This window comes from Lineus longissimus, chromosome 6 (assembly GCF_910592395.1).
Source record: "Lineus longissimus chromosome 6, tnLinLong1.2, whole genome shotgun sequence".
Classification (NCBI taxonomy): Eukaryota; Metazoa; Nemertea; class Pilidiophora; order Heteronemertea; family Lineidae; genus Lineus; species Lineus longissimus.
In genome coordinates, this window is record NC_088313.1 from 17,311,178 (window position 1) to 17,338,736 (window position 27,559).

General features: G+C 41.8%; 1 protein-coding gene across 1 annotated transcript; it reads right to left on the reverse strand.

The window, feature by feature from the left end:
• Positions 1-70: 70 nt before the first annotated feature.
• Positions 71-26,885, reverse strand: LOC135489721 (uncharacterized). The gene is made up of 46 exons (XM_064775215.1): positions 26,794-26,885; positions 25,061-25,183; positions 24,230-24,429; positions 23,722-23,872; positions 22,981-23,079; positions 22,607-22,735; positions 21,947-22,185; positions 21,562-21,706; positions 21,250-21,348; positions 20,293-20,949; positions 19,434-19,672; positions 18,765-18,860; positions 17,720-18,201; positions 17,229-17,292; positions 16,801-17,007; positions 16,230-16,329; positions 15,738-15,846; positions 15,390-15,553; positions 15,036-15,142; positions 14,546-14,701; positions 13,882-14,065; positions 13,157-13,344; positions 12,767-13,006; positions 12,058-12,172; positions 11,558-11,710; positions 11,047-11,360; positions 10,512-10,689; positions 10,064-10,258; positions 9,502-9,743; positions 9,115-9,207; positions 8,768-8,991; positions 8,009-8,192; positions 7,718-7,794; positions 7,420-7,483; positions 6,686-6,895; positions 6,070-6,169; positions 5,564-5,672; positions 4,886-5,031; positions 4,541-4,680; positions 3,789-3,944; positions 3,165-3,369; positions 2,656-2,846; positions 2,136-2,366; positions 1,679-1,793; positions 1,175-1,298; positions 71-740 (listed from the first exon to the last, which is right to left on the reverse strand). Exons 1-46 carry the CDS (start codon positions 26,870-26,872, stop codon positions 551-553), a joined length of 8,013 nt encoding a protein of 2,670 aa, XP_064631285.1. The 5' UTR covers positions 26,873-26,885; the 3' UTR covers positions 71-550.
• Positions 26,886-27,559: the final 674 nt, after the last annotated feature.

Here is a 27,559-nt window from a genome sequence, read left to right on the forward strand (position 1 = left end):
ATATTTTCCAGTTTTATATTATCAGGCGTTGCCACAACAAAATGAAAAAACGAAAGTCAACCCGAAGACGTAAACAACATTACTGAGAAATCTCAGCGACAGGTAAGGAATCCTTCCATAACTCTTTATTGTGCTTATTGATAAATATTGATGTATGGTCCTGAAAAATTCAAAGAAGGCTAAAAAAAGCACCAGCAACAATTCTGGCACACATTTATTTACCAACTTTGTGGATAAATAATGTCATCCAGGCCCGTACCTGCTTGGGGTACTGCGTCTTTTTTCTACTGACTGGGGCCTATGTCGCAATGAATATGCATGGTGACTTGAATCCGATAGTAAGCTAGCATGCACAAATTTATATACATGTACAACATTACAAATAATATTTTATTTCCATCAGTTTATATTTAAGTACATATTGCATTTTCACCAAATGGAGTAGTAGCAAGAGTAATATGACAGTCAGGTCGGAATGAACGTGTCACAACACTGCTTACATAAAATTCCAGCGTCATGCGTAAATATTTTTAATTTTTGTCTCTTTCTTTCACATTCGTATGTTGAACTCTGATTCATCAAAGCTTTGTTCGAAATCGAAGGCTGGATTGCTTATCGCAATATTACTTGTTTCACTTTTCATGCTGTATGATTCGGATGGTGGTCGCGTTGACCCCGTATATTTCCCTTTCACAAACTTCACTGGCGGGCCGCTGGGATTTTCTATCTTCTTGGGTTGCCTAATAAAAGATAGACAAAAGTTAAATGGCATGAAATGCACTCGCTTCACAGCAGTATTTTATAGTCTGGTGATGAACAATTTTGTGATTAATGTCAGGAATTTAAAAGAAATATGATTGGCCATATCGTAGGTACATAATTTGTTGTTTGTTATCAAAATTTGTTCTCCGCCTATTCAAACTAGCGCTTTACCTCCTCACCCACCACAACCTTAATTGAATTGAAGGAACTGGGTGGGATCATTTTTCAAAAAAGAAAACGAATGGCTTTTCAAGGTAATCTTAGAGATGTAGTATAGCTTTAGGGATTTTCACGGTCAGTTTTAAAGATGTATTGTAGTAGCATTTTCGGATATTTTTCGTTTGTTTCATACGATTTTCCCCTCGGACTCCTTGATGATGTGTGTAAGGTAGGTAAAGTCGACTGTACTTACTCTCTGATGCATTTGGTATAGATGATTGTTATCAAGAGCAGGAGAATCAGCACACCGGCAACGACACAAATAACGACGATATCAGTTCCCGTCAACGCTGACGTATCGGCCTTACAATCCTCGCCTGAAATTATTAAACGTTGTACAAATGAATTTTCATGAGCGCTGCGCAAGTGTAGCCTCGATCTCCCTGCGCCGATCCAACGGAGTGGGCATCCTAAGGATGTGGGCCGCCTCGAAGATGGTGACCACTGAACCAAGGATCGCCAAGGCTATAGGCCTACTTTACAAGTTGCATAAACTAGGCCTACAAATATCTGGCTTCTCAAAGCCTCGCATGCCATGGTTTTTTGCCTGCTCCTCTCAAAAGTCTCTGACCACACTTTGGTACTTTCAAACCACAAGTAAAAATGAAGTTATCCTAATATAAAGGACCCGTTTATAATAAAATTGTCTCTCCGAACAGGTAAAGAAGCCAGGAGGTTTGCATTCTGTGCTACTTACTCGGGTTAGGTATCCACGTATTGATAGAGACGGAAGGATCACAGATTCGGCATTTGTCTGTAGGGTTTGGAGCCTTCGAAAGGTAACACTTTCCTTCGATTTCACACCCAGTGCTCTGAAATATTTCAATGTCATTTAATTTTGATACATAAAACGACCACCAACAATCGACGTGACCCTTTAAATGCAGAACGAATTGGAAATAGGAAGAATTATTGATAAATCAATAATTTTAAGAAGTTGCCACTGTTTGAAAAACTGTCGCTTTACGCATTTTGATGCTTTTTAATACATCCCGGCCAACTTTCGCATTGTCTGTTTTCATACTATGTACACTCCTACGCTTCAACTGAAATTGCGTTTAGAGATTATGATATCAAGAGACGCGAGGAAGGACCTGAGTTTGAATGTCGCCACAACTTCAGAAGCGTATAAGCGTACGGACGAAGAAACTCACTGTGAATTGACAAGATCCCTTATTATTCGCTATTGTGCAGGTATAGCAGACAGAATCGTAGCTAACGAAAAGCAGCGCTTCCGTGCTGAATGTTCGACCATCGTTGCTGACCGATACCATGAAGCTGTTTTGGCTTGATGTCTTGGCTAACGCATGAGTGCATATTACTTGGTCAACATTAACGTACGTCCCTTTCGTTAAAGACGTTTTGCCCTCGGTATTGGAGTCGAGCTGATAAATGTAAAGCAAGCCTAACGTTACATATATTCATGATCGAATTCACTCAATACTTAAGTAGGCAACGTGTAGGCCGATAGGTCTGAACATCAATGCACATACATGGACGGGTAAATGAAAAGTATGGCTCGGAGGACATGCAGCACCTCTAAAATCCCAGTGCCTTATCTTTACGAGTATCTCAAAATCTGCCGTGCAATGGAGTCTAAGTTCTCATTTGAGATACGCAGAGTCAGACATACACGTATTTGATGTTAAACTATGTGTCCATCGAATCACTTACATTATAAATCGCAACTTTGCAGGTGAGGTCCGGGGATTCTATAAACTTAGTACCATAAATGATGCTGGTGCTGCAGTCACGTGCTCTGACGTCACACAAGCCATTTCGTTGCATGTTTGAAAGTTCGGGGACATCCGATTTACTCAATTCGCATGCATCACCGTAATAGTCCGTAAAGCAAACACAGCGACCTACAAATTAGATTGTGAAGAAGAAAGATCTTAACGTGTTTGCCAATAAGATGTTTCATTAATAACAGTTAGCTTATTTTTCAGCAAACGACGGCTGAAAGACAATTTGCATGGAACCCCGGTAACAAGACCACTCATGGGACCGAGGTTGAATGGTCGCTTTACCGGGGTGGTCGCCTTAGTGAAGTTGAAAATCCGGGGACAAAATGCAGGATTAGGTTTTCCCGCCAAAAATATTTGGACTTAGAAATTTTTTCATCTTTCAGAGTTCAAAATTGTTTCTTTTATATATATGTGTTGCCTGGAACAAATTCCTACCTCCCTCACACGTTCCATTTCCGCTGCAGTTCTGTGGGCACAATGAGCTCTCTAGCTCATCCAAGGTGACACCACCGGGCAATTGTACTTCGGCCGTTGAATTTGTGCTGTTATCGCTTTCTGCAGCATACTTGTTCGCTTCTGAGGTGCAGTCTTGGGTGATGGAGTCCAAGGCTGCCTGTGCCCACGAGTTGTCGTCGCTGACCTAAGCAAAGGCGACGGAAAAGTTCAGTACAATGTTCAAATGCTCGTCAACTAATTGACACCATTTTTCCCATATACATGTATGTCCCCTTCTTATTACTCAAATGTACGTCAACTAATTGACACCACCTTTTCCATATGTGTCCCCTTCTTATTATTCAAAATAATGTACACATCCGTTATCATTTACAATCGCGTACTCATACTATAAGCTGCCCTGTCTATGTAACCTTTTCCATCGTTGTCCGCTTCTCATTACTCAAATGGATATACGACTGCTTGTGATGTACCTTCTCTTTGCTAATATCTGAATTGTTTGGTTTGACTGGTCAATATGTGGAGAATGATATCACTGACTATTGATAAGTTTCTGAAAAATAACCACCGTGCCCATTACATTATCTATATACATGTATATACCTTGATGTCCATGACACAAGAAGCGATCTCATCACTGAAGCTGTCATTGAGCAACTTTCCACAGTTCTTTGCCGCCTGGGTATTAGTGATGTAGTCCGTGCAGTATGCGGTCGCATTTTCTTCGGTCCATCCACTTTCTGTCGGCCACGTAACATTCTGGTAGAAAAGATAATACACCATTGCAATGACCCATCGTGAAGGGCATTTATTGAGGTCGAGTCATGAGGTAAGTAAAAGACTAAGTAAAATTGAGTTCGCATAGGAATTTTTGTTGTCCACGACGACATAACCAGGTTGTTGTTGCTGCCTTGTGCTGTAACTACCTACATTGTAAGATAAATATTAACAGAGTAAGAACTAACTCTGCATTTAAGATTTGCCAAATTTGGCAAAATTCCCTCGGTGTTTTTGTGCATAGTTGTTTGATACTTTCGTCGAATAGATAGTACAAAAAAATGACAATGTTTGCTAAAAGCAAATACGTACTTACTTGGAGCCAACATTTGGCATTTTAGTATGTGGGCTTTTCACAAATAAATCATGGCAACTTTATATTTGAATTTTTAGAATACCAGTACTACATAATAGGATTATCAACACTAATTTGGGATATCAAAGGATAGAAATACCAGTAAAACGTAGGCATATTGAGGAGGTTTCTGTACTGAGCCTGTCCTGCTATTAGGACTGGTATTGGAGTGTTAGAGTGATGTTGATTTACGTTATCCTTAATAGTCTAGATATGAACTTACCCCGGCAACAAAGTCCTTTTGGAATTCGATCGGTTTGTAGGCGTCGTTGTCCGTGTGTATTGGTGCCGCTCGCCTCTTTCGTCCACCCGGTGGATTGGGAACAAGAGCGTCCTCTATTAACAGCTGAGTCACATCAGTGCCTGGAAGACAGTTCATTTTGCACGTTTTTTAAAAATAAAATTTCTGAAATCGCTCTATATAATATCTCGATCGATCAAGATGGATATTTATCCAGCGATCGAAAATATTATACTAATTTTCCCCCCTACCCACCGTACCAGAAAATTAGGCAACCGAAAATCCCATTAGCATCTTATTCGTCACAATACGATATATCATACTTACCTTTCCTGTACGCCAAATCACACAGCTCCACATCGAAGTGGCGACCACATGTCTGAGTCCGGTAGGAGCAATCACACCAAACTGGTTCGTACTCATATGTGAAGTCCCTCTTAACACCATAGAAAATAGATCGAGCCTCAGTTACCCTGTTGGAAATAGGAAATACAACGTAAGTCAGCAGTATGTGTAACGTTTAGAGTGTTCATCACGTTCAACATACGTAATGACCCCATCGGAAAGACAGTTTGGCAACTGATCTGTCAGAATATTTTCTTTGATCTTTCAATTGATTTTCCTCATCATCGCTTGTTTTACCCCCGCTGTTAACCTGCATATTCACATATTTAGTCGAATATCTGTAACTAAATATTTATAAGGCCGGGTCTATTTGGCAAGCCGCTCGCCGAACAGGCATCTTTTTTTGTCCTGTTTGGAGAGCCGCTTGCCAAACAGCACTAAAAAGCCACCCTGTTCGGCCAGCCGGGCTTGCCAAACAGGTAAAAAATTTACCCTGTTTGGCGAGCTGGAGACTTTACTTTAATATTAATGAGTTCGGTTCTCCATTCAGGACAAGAAAAAGTCGCTGTTTGGTAAGCCGGGCTTGCCAAATAGTCACTTCCTATTTATTAATTACATGTTCATCTAAGAACACACTTATAAAATCATATAAAAACTTACCTCCAACTCAAGGAAAATGCATCTGGTCTTCCTCTAATTGGCCACACTATTGAACCATCAGGTTTCACCAAGTCATTACGCCTGTTCTGGTCATAAAGTCCACATAAACCTTAAAAAAATGTGTATTTTAAAGAGAATTTACGGATAATGGCTTGTTCCATAATTAATACTTAATACATGTACTTTATGAATGTACACAAAGGATTCAGTTCGTCCGCAACAAGTTAATGCATACAGCGCATCAAGGTGCAGCTAAATCACAAGTTCATCAAATAATCTCAATCATTGGTACACTAATATACCACCTTGCCGAAATATCAGAAAGTGTTGCTACTGTCCGTATAAATCTGAATGAGAATTCACTGTTCAAAATGTATAACACACATGTAGCTTCCGCATAAATTATATGGTATGTCCCGACTATGGCGACAGTATTTCCCGATTTTGCTACATACGGTAAATTTATATCTAAAAGTGATTTGAGATACTTCAAAATTGCTCCGTACCTTCGGTCTGATTGTAGTCGGCTGCAGAAGGGGAAACCCAGATGTTTATGAAGTTACCATGGGCTGCGACTGTGACATAGGTTCCGGTAGGTAAATGGACCTTGGTGAAACGGAGTCAAAATGGTAATGCGGTTGCAAAACGAAAGCGCTTACACGTTACTGTTTAGGCGAAGTGTTATTACTAGGAACAGTTTTAGTGATACGTATTGAGATTGTGTGACAACTCTTAAGTTAGCGCTATCCTCGTCAAATCTCTTCGTCTTCTAATTCAACTGCCGGGTCAGTTTTCCATACATTTTCCCATCTTTTTACTCATCTGTCAGACCACCATACCGTACTACCATATCAGTTCATACACGTATTCTTCCATCAAGTTTGCCTCTGCTTTTCAAGCCAGAAACCTATTTCTCCATACACTTTCCCTTCTTTTTACTCATCCGTCTGAAATTGGCCTTACTTCAATTTTCGTTGTGTAGTGGTGAGTAGGACAGTTTAGTTACCATCAAGGCTCTTTAATACGATGTGACATCCAGACATTGGAATGATATGCCAGAGAACTATCATGGACATCCATATTCGCAACTAAAAATACCAGTGGAGGGTTTATTAGTTTTACCTCGTATTTGTTGCCACAGCCAATGCGGATGACCCTTGTCCCGTTGGTGAATTGGCCATTCTTAAACATGTAGACCATGAAGGGGATTCTGCCTTTGTTAGACCGTTGACACTTGTTGAACACAACCACATCATCGCCCACCATAACGGCAGCCCCACAGTTACACGTGGCCCTCGAGCGAGCGCTGCATTTGACATAGAAACCGTTCACCTGTGCAGAATATAAAAATGGTACTTGTCATGGTTTTAACGATCCAGTGGATGTGAGGGGTCATCCATGATGGTAGTCGCCGAAAATAGAATTTCGTCTAAAATTTGTTATACCTAATTTTTAATGGCCGGGTCTATTTGGCAAGCCGCTCGCCGAACAGGCATCTTTTTTTGTCCTGTTTGGAGAGCCGCTTGCCAAACAGCACTAAAAAGCCACCCTGTTCGGCCAGCCGGGCTTGCCAAACAGGTAAAAAATCTACCCTGTTTGGCGAGCTGGAGACTTTACTTTGATATTAATGAGTTCGGCTCTCCATTCAGGACAAGAAAAAGTCGCTGTTTGGTAAGCCGGGTTTGCCAAGAAGTCACTTCCATTTTGAATACTAAAATTGTTTGTATTTACTGGTTTCTTCATACCAATCTTGTGGAGTGCGCACTATACCACAGTTCACTGTGGGGAGTAAATCGGCTAAATCATTTTACGGAGCTTCGCGAGTGATGTGGCTTCCATTAAACAGTGAAGCCTACCTGTATCTTGCGAGTTTTGTGTCTGTAGATGATGAATTCTCCGGTATTAAAATTATCATAACGCCTGAAAGGAGAGACGATCAGTTATAATTCCACCACCCCGGCCTTTCTTTGGCATACATGCAGGTTCTCATGAGCTGACAGGGACGGGAGCAGCCTGTGATCAGATATTTAACGGCCATCTTCTATCAAGAACTCTTGTTTCCAACGGAAGTAGGGCGTTCCAAGGATGAGGAATGGATAATTTCTCTTCAGTTCCAAGTTGAAGTTCTGAGGATATAACTTTTGGCCTACTTACGATCCGTCGAATGTCTTCATATGTGGGTCATTTACGGAAGAGCAGATGGAACGGAAATCCCTGTTAATAATCTTGACCTGAAAAGACAAGAAACTGTGAGTGAAATGTTAAAGAATGTTGATGATGGTTTACGAATATTATCGGTATACGGTCATTGGCAACAACAATTTGAATTCTAACCCCCATTCTCCTGCCCAAGATATATTTGCGGCCGGGTGGTAAAAATGTAAAAGGTCCGGACAAAACGCCTGTTGTGCGAAATTCAGTCAAACAAGTTGTAATGCATCTTACCGTTACTGTGCTTATGAACGTTGTCTTGACGACTTGTAATTGGTGGATCTGTTTGATGACCACGTCACACTTCCTTATCTGGTTTCCGTCATACTTCCCGTCGATCTTCGCCTTAATCTTCAGGTGCAACTCCTGTTGCCAGTTTTCATTCGTGATCAGAATGCCACAGAATGCGTTTTCAACTCTGAAATGGACATATTATCACAATGCACCTGGGAGTTGGCGCGAATTGAGAAACGTCAACTCGAACGCATATCCCATCGTTCGACAACCTGATCACGTGCGACGTCGAAGAAGGGTAACAAGGCTTTGGCGTCAGCGTTTCGGAGGCTTTGCGATAACTCGTTTTTAGGCCTATCAAAACGTAGTTTGGGCAAAGGTCAGAACCACATTGACTATCTTTAGGTTGCTGTTGCCATTAAGGTCCTTGTACGGAAATATTGGTAAGCATTTATGTTAGCACAAACTTTAAAATCATCTACGTGCTAGATGTATCTATAAAGGGTAACGTTCATGTATTTTGTTCAAAAAGGAGTGAAAACCGGAGAGGCAGGTCCCAATCCGAGACAGGGAGTGTGGAGCTTTAGTGAAGTCCAGAACCCGAGGTTACCATGGAACATGCATTCATCCATCAATTTTGCCCCTGTTTATTCAACTCGCATATTTATTTCTCCATACACGTTCCCTTCTTTTTACTCATCTGTCAGATATTGGCCTATCCGCAATTTATGCCGGAAACTATGTTTGGCGTTTACTTACGTGACGTCTGTTTCTCCCCAACCAACGACGGCCTGATGGATCATGTTTCCATTACGACACCTATACTCCCGGCTCCTGATCTCAAATATTGCTTCTAGTCTTAAGACACAGTCACTGGCATTGATTGTCGATCGATCGCAGAAGAATATTGGCGGCGCCCCGAATTTTACCTTAATGATTTTCCACGTAAGTCCTTCAATTACTTCAAGGTACGTTGTTAGAACCTATAACAAGAAAACATCGCTAACCACATTGATAACAGATTTGTAATGGAAAATGCAAAACGGTGATGAAATATTTATCAATGAAAAATCGACCTGCATTGTAAAACGAACAAGTTTTCTCACCTCAATCTTTGCAATGAATTTGTTACTGATTAATGGCATGCTGGGGGTGCCTTTACACTGTCCTCCGTATCTCGCTTTGATCTGGCAGTAAAACTGAAAAGATATGTTTTAGTGATTACAAAGTTGAATGTGCATTGGATTCCACAGTCAGTCAGTGCTTCTTCGGCATTTCAGTTTCAAAAGAAAGTAAAGACATCTTTGCAAGAACTTTGTCTATAGGACACTTTAACCCCGCAAAAAAAGTCCATCTCTTCTTCCTAGTGCTATATCTCGACGTCGGAAGCATTTTGATATAAAATTGCAGGCCAAATGATTGCGATATTCCTCTTTCAATGATTCTATGCATTAGAAACAGGAAATCCAATACTTTCAGCCTCCATGACTTACGTTTGTTCCCAATTTTGCCTGCGGATGTTGGTCCACGTCGAATGAGACCTTCCCCCATGTCATGGTCGCCTCTGCCCAGGCTTCCGTGTGAATCACCTCACCACCGGACAACCACTCCACCTGGTACTCGACATTCTGCTCTGATACTGGAGGAAGGTTGCAGTCGAACTTGATTCCTTGCTTTGCGGTCGTTTCGTAGGTCAAATTCGGATGCTTGTTGATGGTAGGGAAGCCTCCACCGCCTATGTATGGAAAGGTCATGATTAAACGAATTACCCTTCTGGAACAACCAACATGATGATGCTGTCATCCAGCAAGAGTATGCACAAAGAAGTTGGGCTTGAATTGGTCGGATGGGATTGCAATTCGTTGTCTGGCTTTTGAATTTTGTGATACCAGATTGTCATGGTAGAACCTAAACTGGGTGTTTATATTTTCCCAAAAGTTTTATGTCAAAAAATTGTGGATGATAATGGGGTGAGACTTTGAACAGGAAAGCTATTTGGATGGAGTTTTTTTCAGGAAAGTTCTTGTAATGATCTCTGTTTTAGCCTCTACCTACCCATGCACCAAGATGGGCAAGTTGGTCGCGAAGTGCTCCCAATGTAGAGGGTTGTTGTTGGCGGCTCCATTGTAGTGGTCGTCGTTGAAGACGGGGCGGTAGTTGTGTGAGAAGTTGGTTGAGTAGTCATAGTACTAGTTGTTGAAGGTGTGGTGGTGGTTGTAGTGGAGGTGGTAGTTGGTGCTGCTGTTGTCACTGGAATGATAAAGATAAAGGTTTGTTTTGAAGACAGCATAGATCTGGTGACAGGACTGATGAATTTAAGCAATAAGTAAATATAGAATACTGCACGTAAATGAAAAATAGCCCGGCCAAGGAAGTGCGTGATCAACAATCTTTGATAACCAAATATATAGTGCAATATATGGCATCGTTCTTTGGCGATAGTTGATCAAACGAATGAAAATTGGAAGCAGCAGATGAGAAGTAAAACGAAAGTCGTCCTCACCTCTGTCGCCGACTATTTGCATTGTAATCAGAATATCAATGCTGACTGTCCACATCTGGTACTCATCAATGGTAACTACAATTGGAGAATAGTCTACGACGGATGGGCTGGGACAGCCAAACATGAGGTTACTGAAGATTCCACTTTGTATAATCTCTGTTTGGCTCTGGATAATAACCTGCAAAGGAACGTAATGCATTTTTGGGCGATATGATTACCAAGTGTTAACCGTTAAGAATTGAACAGTTGTCGGGTCCTCGGGCCATTGCGATCCTTTGTTCACCTAATCTCAGTCCGGAAGTATTCTGGTACTACTCTCTGCCGTTAACGATGATTATGATATGGCCAACTGAGTACGAAATGTATATCAGTTACCAGACGCTGTAGTAGGCCTACCAACGCGGCAAACCACCCAAACTACACCCAGAAACATGTAAGACAAGTAAATGTACTCCGAAGAACAATGTTTGCTATTTGTATGATGTTGTCTTGTCAATGTATTGCGTTTTAGGAAGAAAGTGACACTGGAACAAACCTGCTGTTGTACTATCGCTCTATCAATATAGACCAACAATCCTTTCGTCTCGTGCCAAGACATCTCAAACAACGTCCACTTCTGGGTCTGCAGACTACCGCATGGCAGATACCACGCCTGTTTTGAATTCTTGAACATGACTTGCAGTTGCCCGTACCGATACAACATGGCAAATCCTTTCCCAACTGTTGATTGGCCACCGTTTGAAATGATGTAGGTGTTCTCGGCGATGGAGTCGAACTTTACCCAAAATGATACGGTTATGCCTTGTTTGCACTGGTCGATGTCATTGAAGCAGGGATCGGTACTTGTACCTTTAAATGTTATTTAAAACTAATTTAAGAGTTAGAACGATATATTCTGTATATGTATACAAATAGTAACAAAGACAACGTTGGAGAACCCTCCCATTGATAGAGACAAGCAAGCATCATCATTTGTACAGAATCCGCATTAAAATTTCAAGGCCTAGCTGTATTGCTTCCGTCAACTGCATCGCTACGTTACTTACCAAAGTCCAAACAACTTCCATTGAGGAACCATCCATTTCCGGTTTGACCAGTCACAATTTGTGGAGAAGCGCCAACCACGGTGATGTTGAATTGCTGCGTGATGATGATATTCACTTCTATCTCAAAATGTACATTCACATGGGTCAATAGCTCTAGAATATGAACAAATATCGATAAGATTTTAGGAAATTGTCATTAGGCCTAAAATTGACAATCACCTGCCAATTTGAAAGTCTGAGTGCCCATTTTGTCCATCACACTTTGGACAATTTTCAGCAATCACCATCAGCTTCGACTGATTGAGATGGAGCTTTCACCTGGTCTCGTCATTATCAGATCTTTTTAGCTGCTGGGAATGTTCAGAGCACATGCACTAATTCTACATTATCGGGATATTAAACATTTAGTAATACGTTACCATGGCTTATATATGTGACTTCCAGCATTTGAGTTGAGCTATGCACATTATCTATTTGAAAAACCATAATCATCAACTTACTTGACTTGTGTGTCCATTGTGTTTTATCTATACCAGAAAAACAGCCGAAGTTCGGGTCAGCTGGGTTGTCATCACCTTCCTTGTAGCATATACCGTTTATCCGACAAGTCTGATCCTGGAAAAATACACTGAACCTATTGTCAAATGATATCAATTAATGCATGCACAACCTAAGCGGTTGTTGTCCTTCGATGTTAAGACATGCACATACACTGTACTAGCTAATGACTGATCAATATTAGATGAATATCGGGTAGTTCCTTGTCAAATAGTGTCAAGGAAGTGACTATTTGGCAAGCCCGGCTTACTAAACAGCGACTTTTTCTTGTCCTGAATGGAGAGCCAAACTCATTAATATTAAAGTAAAGTCTCCAGCTTGCCAAACAGGGTAGATTTTTTACCTGTTTGGCAAGCCCGTCTGGCCGAACAGGGTGGCTTTTTAGTGCTGTTTGGCAAGCGGCTCTCCAAACAGGACAAAATAAGATGCCTGTTCGGCGAGCGGCTTGCCAAATAGACCCGGCCAATAGTCAAATCCTTGCTCTTTTTCTTCATTATATCAGCATATTGATATCAGGCTCTCGTCTTTTCGATATTTTGTTCAAGCTTGTATATTCTGACGATTGAGTTGGTCGGCAATCCCGTCTTACGAAACGTCCCATATTTTGGTTACAAAAAATCAGGTGACATCGCAACTTGAAACTATCCTTACCTTAATAATGCAAGTTCCACTGGCAGTTTCACAAATCTGGCACATAGGATTATAGATGATGTAAATGACCTTCTTGACGCTCGTTGTTACGCCATTGTTGCTAATGGCAACTGTACAACTGTTGCCGAGTGTAGACCGGAAGCTACTGAAATCAGCCTCGCATTCTACTTGGTTAAAATTGACGAATTGACCTTTAACTGTTTTGACTGCTCCTACCGTCTCATACTTGGTATCGGAGATCTGAAACGAAGAATTGATAGATGTTTAGTTAGTTGTCAAAGAAATTGAAGTGCCATACAGCTTTGCTGGATGGATATATCTCCAAACCAAACACTTTGAAATTGAGACTTTGAAAATTTCTTAATATTTGCAGGAAAACTGTTCACGTACCTTGATACTCTGTATGTGACAGGTTAGTTGCGGTGACTCCACAAACTTCTCACCATAAACAGGAATATTCTTACAATTCTTAGTAGCTTCACAGAGTCCACCATTTGGTATGGTTATCACAATGGGTGGGTCATTGATGTTGATGGAACAATCAGGGCCGACGAAGCCACTGTTGCATTGACAGATACCTGTAAAATGTGGTTGAGGATGTGAATTTGGATAGTTAATTGATATGAATCTTTGAATTAAATGTTTTTTTTATTACTTGTTGTTCTAATATTGTTTCGAGAGGACCGTTGACAGTTAGTGCTTTTTCGTGCTATCCATCAGTCTCAAGTCCCTCCCCCTGCAACCTTAATCACACTCTTCCTACACAAACAATGCGACTGGCCGAATATTTAAAATGGACTCGTCGAGGCCTTTATCCAGGCATTTGCACAGGTAAGTGAGGGACAAAAAACAATCGCAAGAAACACCGGAACACCCCTACAAAAGGACTTTGAGCTTTGTCCGGTAGTGTACGTTGGTGGTGTGGTTATTTTGTCTGTTCGAAGGTCCTGCTTTCAGCGACTCTATAAAGACGCTTACATGCGAACACTTTCAGCAAAGCAATGCGATTTATGGTCAAATTTGTATAAAGAAATTGGTATTTGAATGACAAACATCGTTGGCATTTTTCAGCTATTTCATTTCATTTCATGGAGATGTTCGCTACTTTTCTCTACCTTGTTTGCAGGTTCCTTTACTGCTACAGTCGTTCAGGCAAAGTGAATCAGTAATGCCTGTTGGGGGAATGAGGTTACCATCGGTTGTGGCCACCCACATCGTGACGTCAAACTCGATCATAGTTGCGCATGCCTGTTTCACCGACGCCACTGCAACCTCCGCCCAGGTTTTGTCGTCGGTCAACTACAAACATAAAACGTGATGGAATGACACAATATCAGACTCACGACACAGACACCTCAATCAGTTTCTGAACGCGAGTTTGACCCCTTCCTAATGGCAAATACCATCATTTCGTCAGTTTCAGTTGTCCATCATTGGTGTTAAAACTAGAATGTGTGGCTTCGGAATCCAACCAACCTGGTTCTTTTTCTGACAATATCGGCATTATGAATATCTCAAACAGTGCGTAAAACAAGAATTGGCTCCCTTTCTCCGCGTCATGGACGTTTATGGAGTCAATTCATGATGGGTTCATATAATGCAGGTGTCTTAACGGTGGTATGGATTACGCAAAGCTTCCTTCAGAATCTTATATTATCATCGGCGATAGGATGATATCAACAGCTTGATCTACTCGCACATACCATGTCGACCACAACAGATCACAAACCAGGATAAATTCTTTAGGGCAGAGAAACTATTTTCATACCAACGACATACCTTGATATCCTCAATGCATCCTTCAATGTCAAGTATCATGTTGTCAGCGATGATGGCGCCACATTTCTCCGCTGCCGCCGTTGCCTGTACGTAATCGTTACAGTATTTCGTTGCCTCTGCCTCTGTTGTTCCATTCGGTGTCGGCCATGTTGGCGGCTAAAAGAAGTAATGGTTATCATACGTAATTTTGGTTGAAAAAGAGGTAAACTCTTGATTTGAACTGCATGGTATTTTTATCGGCAACACTTTTATGTGGCAGTGAAATCCCATTGGTTGAGGAATGAGCGTATGGAGACTAAACTTTTCCAATTTATCCTCCGAGTCAAGGGTTTAACCGGTATGTTTATTCTTCTATTATTGGTATACATTTAATCATTTCATTTTTAATTCACCTTCCTTAACAGGTCTACGATTATCAAGCCTCAAAATATATTTAGATCGAACGCAGAATAATTTGTGCCAGATGTTTCCCCATTACATTTTGACTTACTATGGGGATCCATGTTTCGTCGAACTCGAATTCTGTTTCTGTATTTGGCGTTTTACAGAAGTCAGGTGTCTTGGCCTTTTCCACATAATAATCCGTGACGTCAGAACCTGCAAGCAAAAATGACCATCCGTAAATTGCGATATTTTTGTCATCACCATCACCGTCACCGTCATGCCATCTTCTCGTCATATTCACAAGAGGAGATTATCAGAAGCACTCTGTGGTTGGCAAACCAGTCCATTCCAGGAGTGGTCGGCTCTCCGTGCAAGCATAAATCAAAAGGCCTAAAATGACCATAGCTCAATTCACGATTCCTGTGCGCCAAGCCGAAGTTCAAGCATTTGAAACACTTACTACTAGTGGTCTTTTGCTGGTCAGGACAGACGATGGAATCGTAATTGATTCCGCACTTGTTCTCCCATTCCCGCGAACATTCACAGTAAATTTCATCATCAGTGGGTAGCTGGGATGAGGTGTCAGGGCAAATACCTTTGTAGATCGAGGTGGTGGTGTTTTCTCTGAAAGACAAATGTAGTGTCAAGTAAGTTTGGGATAGGGCAGCGGGATTTATCAATATCATTGGTGAACAGTTGAGAATTACATTTACTTGCCAGTTAACTATTCATTGAGTCATTCATGCTTGCTTTGAGTCCATTACATTTGTCTCAGTGAAGCATTCAAGAATCTTGTAAGTAGACTTACCGCCAAGATGTGGAGAATGCGTTAGCATATCTGCCTGATAGTGGAATAATGTCTCCCAGTGGTGTAGACAAATCGTTGGCAATGTTGCCGTCGTAGGATCCACACAAACCTGCAAATGATGAACTTAAGTATAGAAGAAAGCAACATCATGGTATGTTTTAGGCTTCCGGCGGAGCAAATACAGGAACCGCCAGGGCCCTTAAATAAATTTGAATTGAATTGACCTTTCATTTTTCTGAAATTGACCTATCGGGTTTGGCTGATAGGTTTGCAGTTAGCAACAGCTCGCAATGAGACCAGGTAATGTCAGAAAAGGTAACCAATATATCATACTGATTGGCCTCTTTTATACGGCTTGGAAATTAGTGATTGAGTGCAAATACATAGCTTTCAGTATTTTACGCTCAACGTCGTCGACGTTCACCCTGGACAACTCGTTGTCATGATTCATATGCATGCATATAATTCTAAAAACAATGCTGATTTCCATACCTTCGGTTTGATTGAAGTCCTGTGCAGAAGCCGTCATCCAGACATTGAGGAATCCTCCATTTGTCTGCACGGTGATGACGTTGCCTGGCGGAAGGGTTACCTGCGAAAATTTTCATTGTTACATTGGTGAAGTTGTTTGGTGGCCAGAAGAAGTGATTTTGATTTCCGCAAAGAAATGGTTGCTTATTCGCAAGTATTCTTAAAGGCCTACTTCAAGGGGATGAACATGGCCGAATCCAGAAGCTTGGACATCGAGAAACAAGCCACATCACCGATCGGTGCATCTGGGGATGAAGCGAGGAACGTGCGCCAATTGCCGAGTATATAAGAGACTATAGCCTGGTTCTGTAGTATTGTATTAAAAAGTAAAGGCCGGGTCTATTTGGCAAGCCGCTCGCCGAACAAGCATCTTTTTTTGTCCTGTTTGGAGAGCCGCTTGCCAAACAGCACTAAAAAGCCACCCTGTTCGGCCAGCCGGGCTTGCCAAACAGGTAAAAAATCTACCCTGTTTGGCGAGCTGGAGACTCGAACACCAGGAACAAGAAAGTATCGTTAGTTCTGAACGCCATACCTGGTACTTGTTTCCACCATTCAATCTCACTATTCTAGTACCAGGGGTGAGGTCACCATTTTTATACAGATCAACTGTGATTGGTCGAGTTCCCTTTCCCTTCTTTGGGCCACACCTATCGATTGCTATGACGTCATCTCCTGATTTGATGGCGACTGCGCAGTTACAGCTTGGAATTCGTCCACACTTCCTGTAGAAGGTGTTGACCTGGGAGAAGAGAATTTTACAAATGTCTCACAATTAACTACCTGCGATGGCCAAACCAAATATTTAAGATGACACTTGTGTGGTTATCATCAACACATCAACATCGTCCCAACTTTCATGAGGGGCCACTTCGTCACATACCATCTTTCAAGTCCACTAAGACCACCTGCTGGACCACGATTAAGTCAAGCCGGTAAAGGCAAGCGTAAATGAGCACAAACCTGATAGGGGAGAGTCCGGTGACGGTATAATACAAATTCTCCTTCATACATGTTGTCGTAACTCCTAAAAAGAAGAATATATTCAGAAATATGAAACATTTTACCAAATAAATGTATGTCAATTTGTAATACTAACTATGTGTTCAGTCTGATTGCTGTCCAATTGGACTGTTCCGCAACAAGCTTTTTCCTAAGTCAGAACCATAACTGGCTAAGCTCAGTCCAGCCTAACCTCACCTTAACCACCTAAGGTGTCTCCCATCACGAACCAGTCATTATGAGATTCTTCACAGCGTTTTTGAGAATGATCATTAACTCAGTCTCCAAAGAAATCTATCTTTAGTTTCAAGGAGTTGCAACAAAGCTCTCATTTGAACTCAACCCGTAGGAGAACACGTATAGTGACTCGGTCGGGAGTCGCACGCATAGACTCTCGATCATGTGGCCAGTGTTCTTCCAATACGCTACCACTGCCTCCACAGCGAACTTACCTGCCGTCAAATGTGCGCATGTGAGGATCGTTGATCGACTGGCAGGTTGCGAGCTTGTCATTGTCTATCACCGTCACCTGGACTGTTGTCGGTGTTTTTGAAGAAGTAGTGATTGTTGTCTCATTGTAGTAACAGTGAACCTTCAATTCGATATTCCGTATCTGATTATTGTCTGCTTTTCCGTCCAGTTTGGCTTTTATAATTGCCGTCAGCGTTTCGTTCCAGTTGGAATCCGTGATTTTTACGCCACAAGATGCATTCGTAAGATCACGCCCTTCCCAGCCAATCACAGCCTGTGGAATGATTTGGCCCGATCCGCATCCAATATCCCTGGGTGTTTTGGGTATGGTGACTGAAACGCGCATGTCACAATCCTGGGTTGCGTTACAACCACAGAAAAACCGAGGTGGGAGGTTGAATTTGAAGTCCACTTTACCGGCACTGCCACCTTCTTCGATTGTGATCTTGTCTGGTGTGATCAGCTGGAGAAAAAAAATTAACCAGGTACCACGCCATGTTGCTTGGGATCCGAATAGACCATTACAAAAACCTACCGGGCGAACAAGAAGCACGCCCGTAAATAGGCTACGTCAATCTTGCTGCAACGCAAATCTATGATGGCCGGGTCTATTTGGCAAGCCGCTCGCCGAACAGGCATCTTTTTTTGTCCTGTTTGGAGAGCCGCTTGCCAAACAGCACTAAAGAGCCACCCTGTTCGGCCAGCCGGACTTGCCAAACAGGTAAAAAATCTACCCTGTTTGGCGAGCTGGAGACTTTACTTTAATATTAATTAGTTCGGCTCTCCATTCAGGACAAGAAAAAGTCGCTGTTTGGTAAGCCGGGCTTGCCAAGTAGTCACTTCCATCTATTTATTACATTTCTGGCGTCTGTTATCGCTTATTCATGCAGCTACAATGTATGGGTAATGCAAACGTTCCATGATTTAGAGAAGCTCAAAACCAACATAGCTACTATGGTAATACTCCTTCAAAGATAATGTCAAATTATATACACATCCCACTGTAGAATCTTTGGTATAACGTACCTCCACCTCTGGTTGCAGAGTAAAACTGTATCTCGGAGGACTCTTCTCATCCAAGCAGATCGAAGAAAAACATGTGCGCACTTTGCAGCGAAGATTCTAGAATGAAATTATCGTTGAAAATTTGAATTCAAGATATGAATTATCTTAGGTTTGTCTCGGTACGCTTTCTTACACGTTGTTTGGACTAACTGTTAATCACCCTTCACTATCTCTATCCTGAACTAGCGACGTTCGACGCCACCAAAATACTCTCTTAGATGAGGAACGAGAGAACTGATAGCAACACAAGGGTGGAGGCCATCTACGTGGTGACAGGAGAAGACGACGAAACCGCATGAAGTAGGAGAAGGTTCTTAAGAGGGACCCGCTGCGAGTGTTGGCGTGCCCTTCCAATTGACAGAAGCAGTTGGAGGAATGTAGTTGAACTGGTGGTGAGATTGTCGGTATAAATACCAGATGATGATGATGACGATGACGATAACGATGACGAAGACGACGACGACGACGACGATGATATGGAACGAGGCACTTCTGACTTTGAACTTGCCGGACTCAGAAATTGGCCGTTTACCGGAAGAGCCACACCACACGATTTTTGCACATTTACACGTTGTAGTACCTTTACATGTGGTCCCAATCTCGTCATTGGTTCTTTCAGGTTGCACTTACCGAATTAATGTTCATCCGGCCATTCAATATCTCTTCCGTCAGTACGCTAACACCGCCTACTTCAGTCACACTGTCTTTATGTATAACTGCACCATCCAGGATCCATTCCACTTCATAGTTGACCAAACGGTCTTTAACGTAAGGCATTTCACAGTTAACATCAACGGGTGCCTGGACGCCATCCTTCGGGTCTTTCATGGATACGGTGAGCTTTGGGTCAGCGGTCATTTCGGGAAAACCTGGTGGTAAGCAATGAGGTATTATTGTAAGAAGTGACTACTTGGCAAGCCCGGCTTACCAAACAGCGACTTTTTCTTGTCCTGAATGGAGAGCCGAACTCATAAATATATAAAAGTAAAGTCTCCAGCTCGCCAAACAGGGTAGATTTTTTACCTGTTTGGCAAGCCCGGCTGGCCGAACAGGGTGGCTTTTTAGTGCTGTTTGGCAAGCGGCTCTCCAAACAGGACAAAAAAAGATGCCTGTTCTGCGAGCGGCTTGCCAAATAGACCCGGCCATTATTGTAATGCATTAACTCATCAAGAGGCGCGATAGGCTATGCTTAGGCCATCACATAGCTGCGAAAGCAACACCAATGAAATACCTCCCCTTAATTTCATAATATACTCTCCTTGCGCTTTCTGGTTTTGCTTTGGTGAAACATAGTTACTGGAGCAAGTATATATATCTAGCGATTTTGTACGATGGGCTCTGGTGTAAAGAATATGGCTAGTTTGGTTACATCCGTGCAATTAACTGCAATTAACTGCAAAAGACGGCTACATGCCGGCTCGTCATTGTCAATTTAAAAATGATGCACATGGTAATTGCCAATAGCTATTACGATTATAACGAAAAATACCTTTCACGACTTCGAGTTCCGTCAAAATCTCAAGATCTACTTCCCAGAAATCGGTTCCCTCAATCAAAATGTCCGTCTCCACGATATCTCGTTTCCTCCTCGTGGTCCCCGCGGATCTCCCAAAGTACATGTTCGTCACTGCAGATGTCTGAACGTTCCGGACTTCTGTCGTCACATTCTGTTTCACCTTGTCTCCATCAATGTAGACTTCGAGCAGACCTGAACCTTCTTTCTTCCAAAACATTTGGAATTTATGCCATGTTTGGTTCTTCAAGGGTTCCGATATCGCCATGGTCCATTTAGCTCTTTTAGTGCTGGCCACGAAGTAGAATGTTCCCGATTTCCTGTAGATTGCCACACCGTAGGAGTCTGCCAGGTCTCCTCCACTGCTCAAGACGTACATGTCCCTATTCGATTCGAATTTTACATAAAGGGAGATACCAATTCCGTACGAGCACAGTTCCAGATCACCCATGCACTTATCTCGCCAGTTCCCTAAATCGACGTATTGTGACGCGGTGTCGATGGTAAGAGTCTTTCCGATGACACCGTCCTGTATTGTGACATTACCGCTTACTTGGTAGGTCCCGGACGCGGTGAACAGGGTGTCGCCCGTGAGATTGAAGAAGGTCAAATCGTAGTGGTTTATTGTCTGTCCTTAAGAAGATGGAAATGGAATCAATAATTTTTGGTGACAAATGGCACGGAAAATGGGTCAGTTATGAACACCCTGATAGACTTTATCATGTGGCATTTCTATTTAGATGGTTTTAAGAGATTATTTACTGGAAGTGTTCTAATATCATATAAAATTTTCAATTTGCGAGTCGAAGTAATTCAAACGAAAATGACGGTTATTGTGAGATGGGGGATTCTGTGCTGTATTATAGATGTGCATGTGCACTTATTACAACAAAGATCGGTTAATTCGTGGCTCTTGGCGGTTGTTGTACTTACTTGTGAGCTCGCACTGCCTCCCAGCATACCCATGCTTACAGATGCATTTGTGTGTATTGGTGTTGCAGTTGGCACCGTTCAGACATGGGGGAGTGCACCCTTCAATGCGAAAAAGTGTATTAGGTATTAAATTAGGTTACTGAGATACTAAGTTAGACTGCAATAACTGAAATGGTAATGAAAATCAGCCGAAACTTACTTAAAAATATCCGGGAGTAACTTAAAAACGTTTCAAAAGACTCTCCTTCGATAATTTTTACTGCTTTCTTACTTTTTGGGTATGCGGGCTCATGGTCCACCTGGTCAACTCACCGTTTGGGTCGCATCCGTATAATTCGAGCCTCACGCACGGGGAATCGCCCATGTATGCGAACATGTAAACACGGAGTTTTTTTGTATATATTGGGCTCCCGAGGCGAGTCTTGAAATCATTAGTAGCATTGGCTGCGGTTATATACTGCAAAATTATGAATTGAGAAAGAAAATAATTTCATTGCATCAAACAATGCATCCATGTATATGCAATCAATACTTCAGCAGTACGTGTGTGATAATTGGACTGTTCGTTTCTGTGTGTTCTCCTGTTGGGATAATAGAAAATAGACCCTTCCGCGTATTCAAAACCGGAGGAGTTCCATTTTAATGTTAGATTGTGGTGCTTTAATTTGAATTAGATGGTGTTACTATCATAACATACCGTAGGCTTAGAAGGATCGGTTCCAAATTCTTTGTACTTGACGAAAGTCGTTTTACCGTTTTCTTCATACTCCAGCCAGTAAGTTGCGACATAACTTAAGGCCTGTGTGGCGTTAGGTCCACGATGTGGCTTTTGGGTTAGAACTCTTGTGATGCCCATTGGCTGCGGAAAGGCAATCTGATAGAAACTACCTTTACCCGGCTGACCGCTGGCGGGGCACCAACCACCAAAATCTTGATCTGAAAATTTAAACATTTCAGTTTATGTATGGACATAGCGTAGTCATTGCATCATTGCTGATGTGTTTTAAATCGACTGATCTCATATTGAGTTGTTTAAAAAAGGTACTATTCCAATCTGAACTAACATATAAACTGTGATATTGACTATGGCGAGTCGAGTTACCAATCAACACAGAAGCCCATCCGACCAATTCACTTCGGAAAGCAAATTATTGACATTCAATGTCCCAAAAGTCATCTCGTCTCATCTTCCAGTGACTGCACTATTGTCTGGTGAGATTGATAAAAATTTCATTTCTGGTTGGATGCAATGACCGCAAGTCACTTCGATTTTGCTTTCGACCACTCGCCCGTCTTGATTTTCTTGGCGGTCTATTTTTCGCTTGTTGGGGAGGATGATAATCGGTAGAGTGCTAACCTGTACAACAATCATATCGACCCATAGACACATCAGCGTTGTTAGATGATGCGCTGAGTTGACTGTCTTTGATATAACCATCCTTCATTCCAAGAGGCCACTGGCACGTGATCGGATCTATCGTTATCTCTGAAACAGAAACAGATTAATTTGAGAGGTACAAAATGTATACAACTAATTAAAAGCAATACACTCATTTTATTATCTTACTCGCAAGACTGTACGGTATCCAGCATCTTTGGCGATGGCACACATGCATCAGCCAGAGTTTTATTTACGGAGAGTTAGCGACTTTTGAATGTCGTATTCACGTCTGGTATAGGACAAGTTACGGATTGGTAGTCCTTGTCATCTAGAATATTTAAAAAACGTACTCGCAGTTTCACATCGAGCACCTTCGTATGCTGGTGTGCAGGTGCAAGTCCGTATTCCTGTGCAATCCCCACCATTCAGGCAGCCGTCGGGGCAAAGATCTGCAGTGAAGAATGAAGTCGGAGAACTCTTTTATTCACACAAATCGGTTATTCTAAACGACTTTGGTTGCACATTCACTCCGCAAAAGCTAAACAGATTAAAAATGTGATATATCTTTTCTCCATGAAGGTGCCCTTCTTTTTACTCATTTGAGAAATTGGAATAATCCAGTGTTTTACCAATAGGACCAAAGTACAATAAGATCACCCGAGTTAAATATGATAACAGAATGCGACACTCTTCTTCTGCGTCTTTACTCGCTCGTGAAATGGTGACATGGTTACCAATGTAGTTAGTTACCTTACAAGGCATCGGAACTAACCACTGTTGACAAGCGCGCCAAAAGCACACTCAGCTACGCCAACAGGAAGACCAGTCCAATTGTTTCGTCGCTGTTATTTCACGTGGACACGTGCACATTTAATGTCGCCGGTGTATAGCTGATATGGAAACGAGCCCTAGTGGTATTGACATACTCCTCATAACAAAGGTTGACCGATGGATTCTTCTCCTTGGGTGAAAAGCCAGTGCTCATCATGATCTTACCTTGAGCACACTCTTACATTTTCTGGCAGTATGAAGGGCCACTTTGGTGTGCAATGAACCACCAAACAGCCCACACACACGCCGACCTTACTCACCAGTTGCTGGGCATCCGTACAGCTCGAATCTAAAGCACGGTGACGCACCAGAAAAGTCCGTGGGTTTAAACCTAATTTTCCTCATTAGGAGAGGAGGTGTTAATTTCGACGAACTCGAAGAGGTACTCGAGTTAAAAATTCCAATAAAATTCTGAAATTATAAATTCGAAACTTTTTAATGCATACTTGGTTAATAACATCAAGTGTACCGAAAAAAATTAATTCATCTATTTCACGCAGGAAATCAGTGTACTTAAGTTTATAAAGTTCGGGTTCAGCGGTTTTCTTCAAGATAAAAATGATAATGATAATCATAATAATACTAATACTATATGTACATGAATGAATAAATAACAAGAAAATGAAGAGATAAAAAGAGAAATGTATGAGCCTCCAACGGATGTTCAGCGTAGTACATGAAACATACAGGAAATATTGTAACGCACGACACATAATACCTCTGTGGTAAGTATACGTCATGCAAATTTTAAAAAATCGACACACATACCTTCGCTCCTGAATTGGTCCCAACTGTATACCATTTGTCTTCTCCGCTCCTCTGGAAATCTAACTGGTAAAATTTGACATAGCCGGTGAGTCGGTTGTCTGGAGGTTGCAGGGTAAACTTCGTTAAGGCAGTCACCACGTCAAAATCTATTTGGAACCAATGATTGTCGATGCCTTGTGCACAGAACCCTCCTGGTGTCTCTGAATTGTGGCGAAGAAGATAGAAGTACGTGTACGGTCCATACAGTAAAATACGATTACCTTAACAATTTCTAGAAATCACCAATAATACCAGTACACCGGCCACAAGCTTAGTTTGTTGGGATGCGACTACTGATATTCATGCCACCACAATTGTGGTTGATAAAATGCAACGACAAATTCATCGGGATGCTGCCTCTTTTATTAAGTTTGTGACTGTTTTTGGTTGGTTGCTTGACAAAGTCTCCTTTACTTTTGTTCGAACATTACTAAGTTTTAAGCCTTTTTTATTATGGAAGTGACTACTTGGCAAGCCCGGCTTACCAAACAGCGGCTTTTTCTTGTCCTGAATGGAGAGCCGAACTCATTAATATTAAAGTAAAGTCTCCAGCTCGCCAAAACAGGGTAGATTTTTTACCTGTTTGGCAAGCCCGGCTGGCCGAACAGGGTGGCTTTTTAGTGCTGTTTGGCAAGCGGCTCTCCAAACAGGACAAAAAAGATGCCTGTTCGGCGAGCGGCTTGCCAAATAGACCCGGCCTTTTATTATTCATCGATTACCTCAAGGGCCTTTCAATTAATGTACGAGTTATAAGAGTTCACAGGTCCTGTAATTAGTAGTTCCTTTTCTTACCTCCTACGCAACAACCGTATCTCGCCTTATCGAGGATAGGGTTGCCTGGTTGGTAACCGTTCGCCACCATCTGGGTGGTGTTGATGGCACCGCCGCTGGCCATGCCAAGAGCGGAGTTGCATGCTGCCGAGAAAAAAGGAATCTTCATGTATTACTGAGCTATTCAAATAGTTCTAGAAAGAACGATTTACAGACAAAGTCGTTGATGGGCCTATCGATGTTTTGGGAATGCTGAAACAAGGGAACCAATTGTATCACCAATCCGTGATATCATTTGTAATTTTCTGCCCGGGATATTTGCATACTGCATTGTATGTGACTCCTTGTAGTTGAAGAAATTATCCGAAATATCCTCGTCCCACTTACATACATTGTATATCGTTGACCTTTATATTATTTGGCCCACGCAATCTGGACCAGAACCACATTATCGCCGACAACTCATTGTTCCTGTCAGTTGACCAACTAGGATTGATCCACATATTATGTGATTATCCATTGATCCACATCTCTCAAGTGATCGATAAATATCTTTGTTTGGGCCATGTCAACAAAGCGACGAGAGACTAAAACACACATCGAAGTTATTGTTGATTCTTTATATTAGTTTAGTTCCTTAATTTCGCCAACCTCCCTTAGACCACAGGAAATACCCAACGTTTTTGAGTGTAAGTAGTACGAAGTTTGAGATCTGACGAAAATTTGGATTTTCAACTTCACTAACGCGACCACCCCGGTAACGCAACCATTCAACCTCGGTCCCATGAGTGGTTGTGTTACCGGGGTTCCACTGCATAAATGACGATAGAAGGTTGAGAAAGGTCATTCGTTCGATAAGTGAAGATTAATCCATAATTGATATTGATTCGATTTAAAATATCAATTTATTACTTGCTAACGCCCATTCTGACTTCTGCATGTGCCCGGGTCACAAAGCCGCAGTGAATGGCTTAGGCTTATTTGACTGGATATTTACTGGTTTATTTTCTTATCTGCATCGTACATTAGCATATCGTTAAGTACTAAAATTAAAAACAAACTAAACCATAGATATGATTTCATAACACAAAATCGTCAAACGAACATATTGTTTTATGAGGATTATCCTAAACACGACAAACATTTTTCAATAATATATCTTGTTACAAGATAACAGAAAACCACGCCTGTGCAGCGGGATCAAAGTACAATGAACTGGATCTAACGCGCGGCTACATATGAACCAATAACGTGGTAATTTCATATGGAACGGAAGGGTCTTGAAAGCTATTCCCGATGGTCGTCAGAAAATGCATATTTTGGTAGGCATTGCTCATGCATCAAAACTGAAAGCGAAGCATGCCAGCTGGTGTTCGATATGGGGATCACCCATCTCAATACCGATGTCGGCTCAAGCTTCTAACAAAGTCTAAGGTACCAAAATTGACTGGAGTATTACGCTATTCTTCTCTGCAAACTGGTTCATCAGATGGAATGTACGAGTTACGAGCCACAATACACTCTACGGAATCGTTTGTCAAAGAGTAGATGTCTTAAAAGGTCGCGAAGCACAGACTTTCCCAGTACAAACTTCCTCAACTTTGCAGTGCGTTCATCGCTGTGTCATACTTTGACGTGTACACTTTGACGCGTTGAGGTGTGGGGGAGTCTCTAAAATTCAACTGACCCGGTCTTTTGTATCGACTTTCACGTACGAATATCTGCCTCCCATTTTTTGTAATTAATTCACCTACCTATATCTTGAGAAAGGACCAGCTTGCTTACGAAGAAAAGGGTAAGCCCCAAAACCCGCAGTATGTGCAGCGGGCCCATGGTGTCTTGATAATCCAATGGCGTTCTCGAAAATGGTGTTATCTTTCCAGGTTTTTGATATACATTCTAATCTACCTGTTATACATCGTAATTTGGTATCTAGGTATCTATAACCACGAGAATATTTAGGCCATCAAGAGGTATCGCGACAATCTGACACTGTTGAATTTAAAAATCGTCTTATCCATACGCCCTTCTTCCTTGTCAACATCGCGTGTTTGTCTTTTCTACACTCTGTTTGGCCAATAGTGAAGTTTATTTGGAAATTTCGGCATGCGATCCAAAATATCATGGCCTGAGCGATGAAGCTGTTCTTGACTTATACATCTCAACGTGGAGTTCCTTCAACAATACATTACCTGTCCCAATCGACTGGTGTTTTTATATTGAGGCAGATGCGTCATTTCTTCCTTCTCAAGCTGACGACAGACGAAGGAGCTTATTTTCGATCAGTGTTATCCATAGTTGTGTGATGTAAGAAGGGAAAGAGTTAAAGTAAAAAAAGCTTGCTAAGATGTGCTTGATAGAATATGACAAGTCTCACTTGGTTTGATTTCACACTCGATGAAATCATTTGGTCCCACTCTTGAACGTCTGTAGTCGTTAAGTTAAGATAGATACGTCAGATCTAGAATATTTGGATACCCCTTTTTATGAGTTCCATAAGTAAAAAGTCCGTAGAATGGA

Coding starts and splice junctions, on each gene's coding strand:
- LOC135489721 (XM_064775215.1), bottom strand. CDS start 26,872: ATGGGCCCGCTGCACATACTGCGGGTTTTGGGGCTTACCCTTTTCTTC. Junction 25,184..26,793: donor GGTCCTTTCTCAAGATATAG/GTAGGTGAATTA, acceptor TTTTCTCGGCAG/CATGCAACTCCGCTCTTGGC. Junction 23,080..23,721: donor GTACGGATGCCCAGCAACTG/GTGAGTAAGGTC, acceptor TCTTCACTGCAG/ATCTTTGCCCCGACGGCTGC.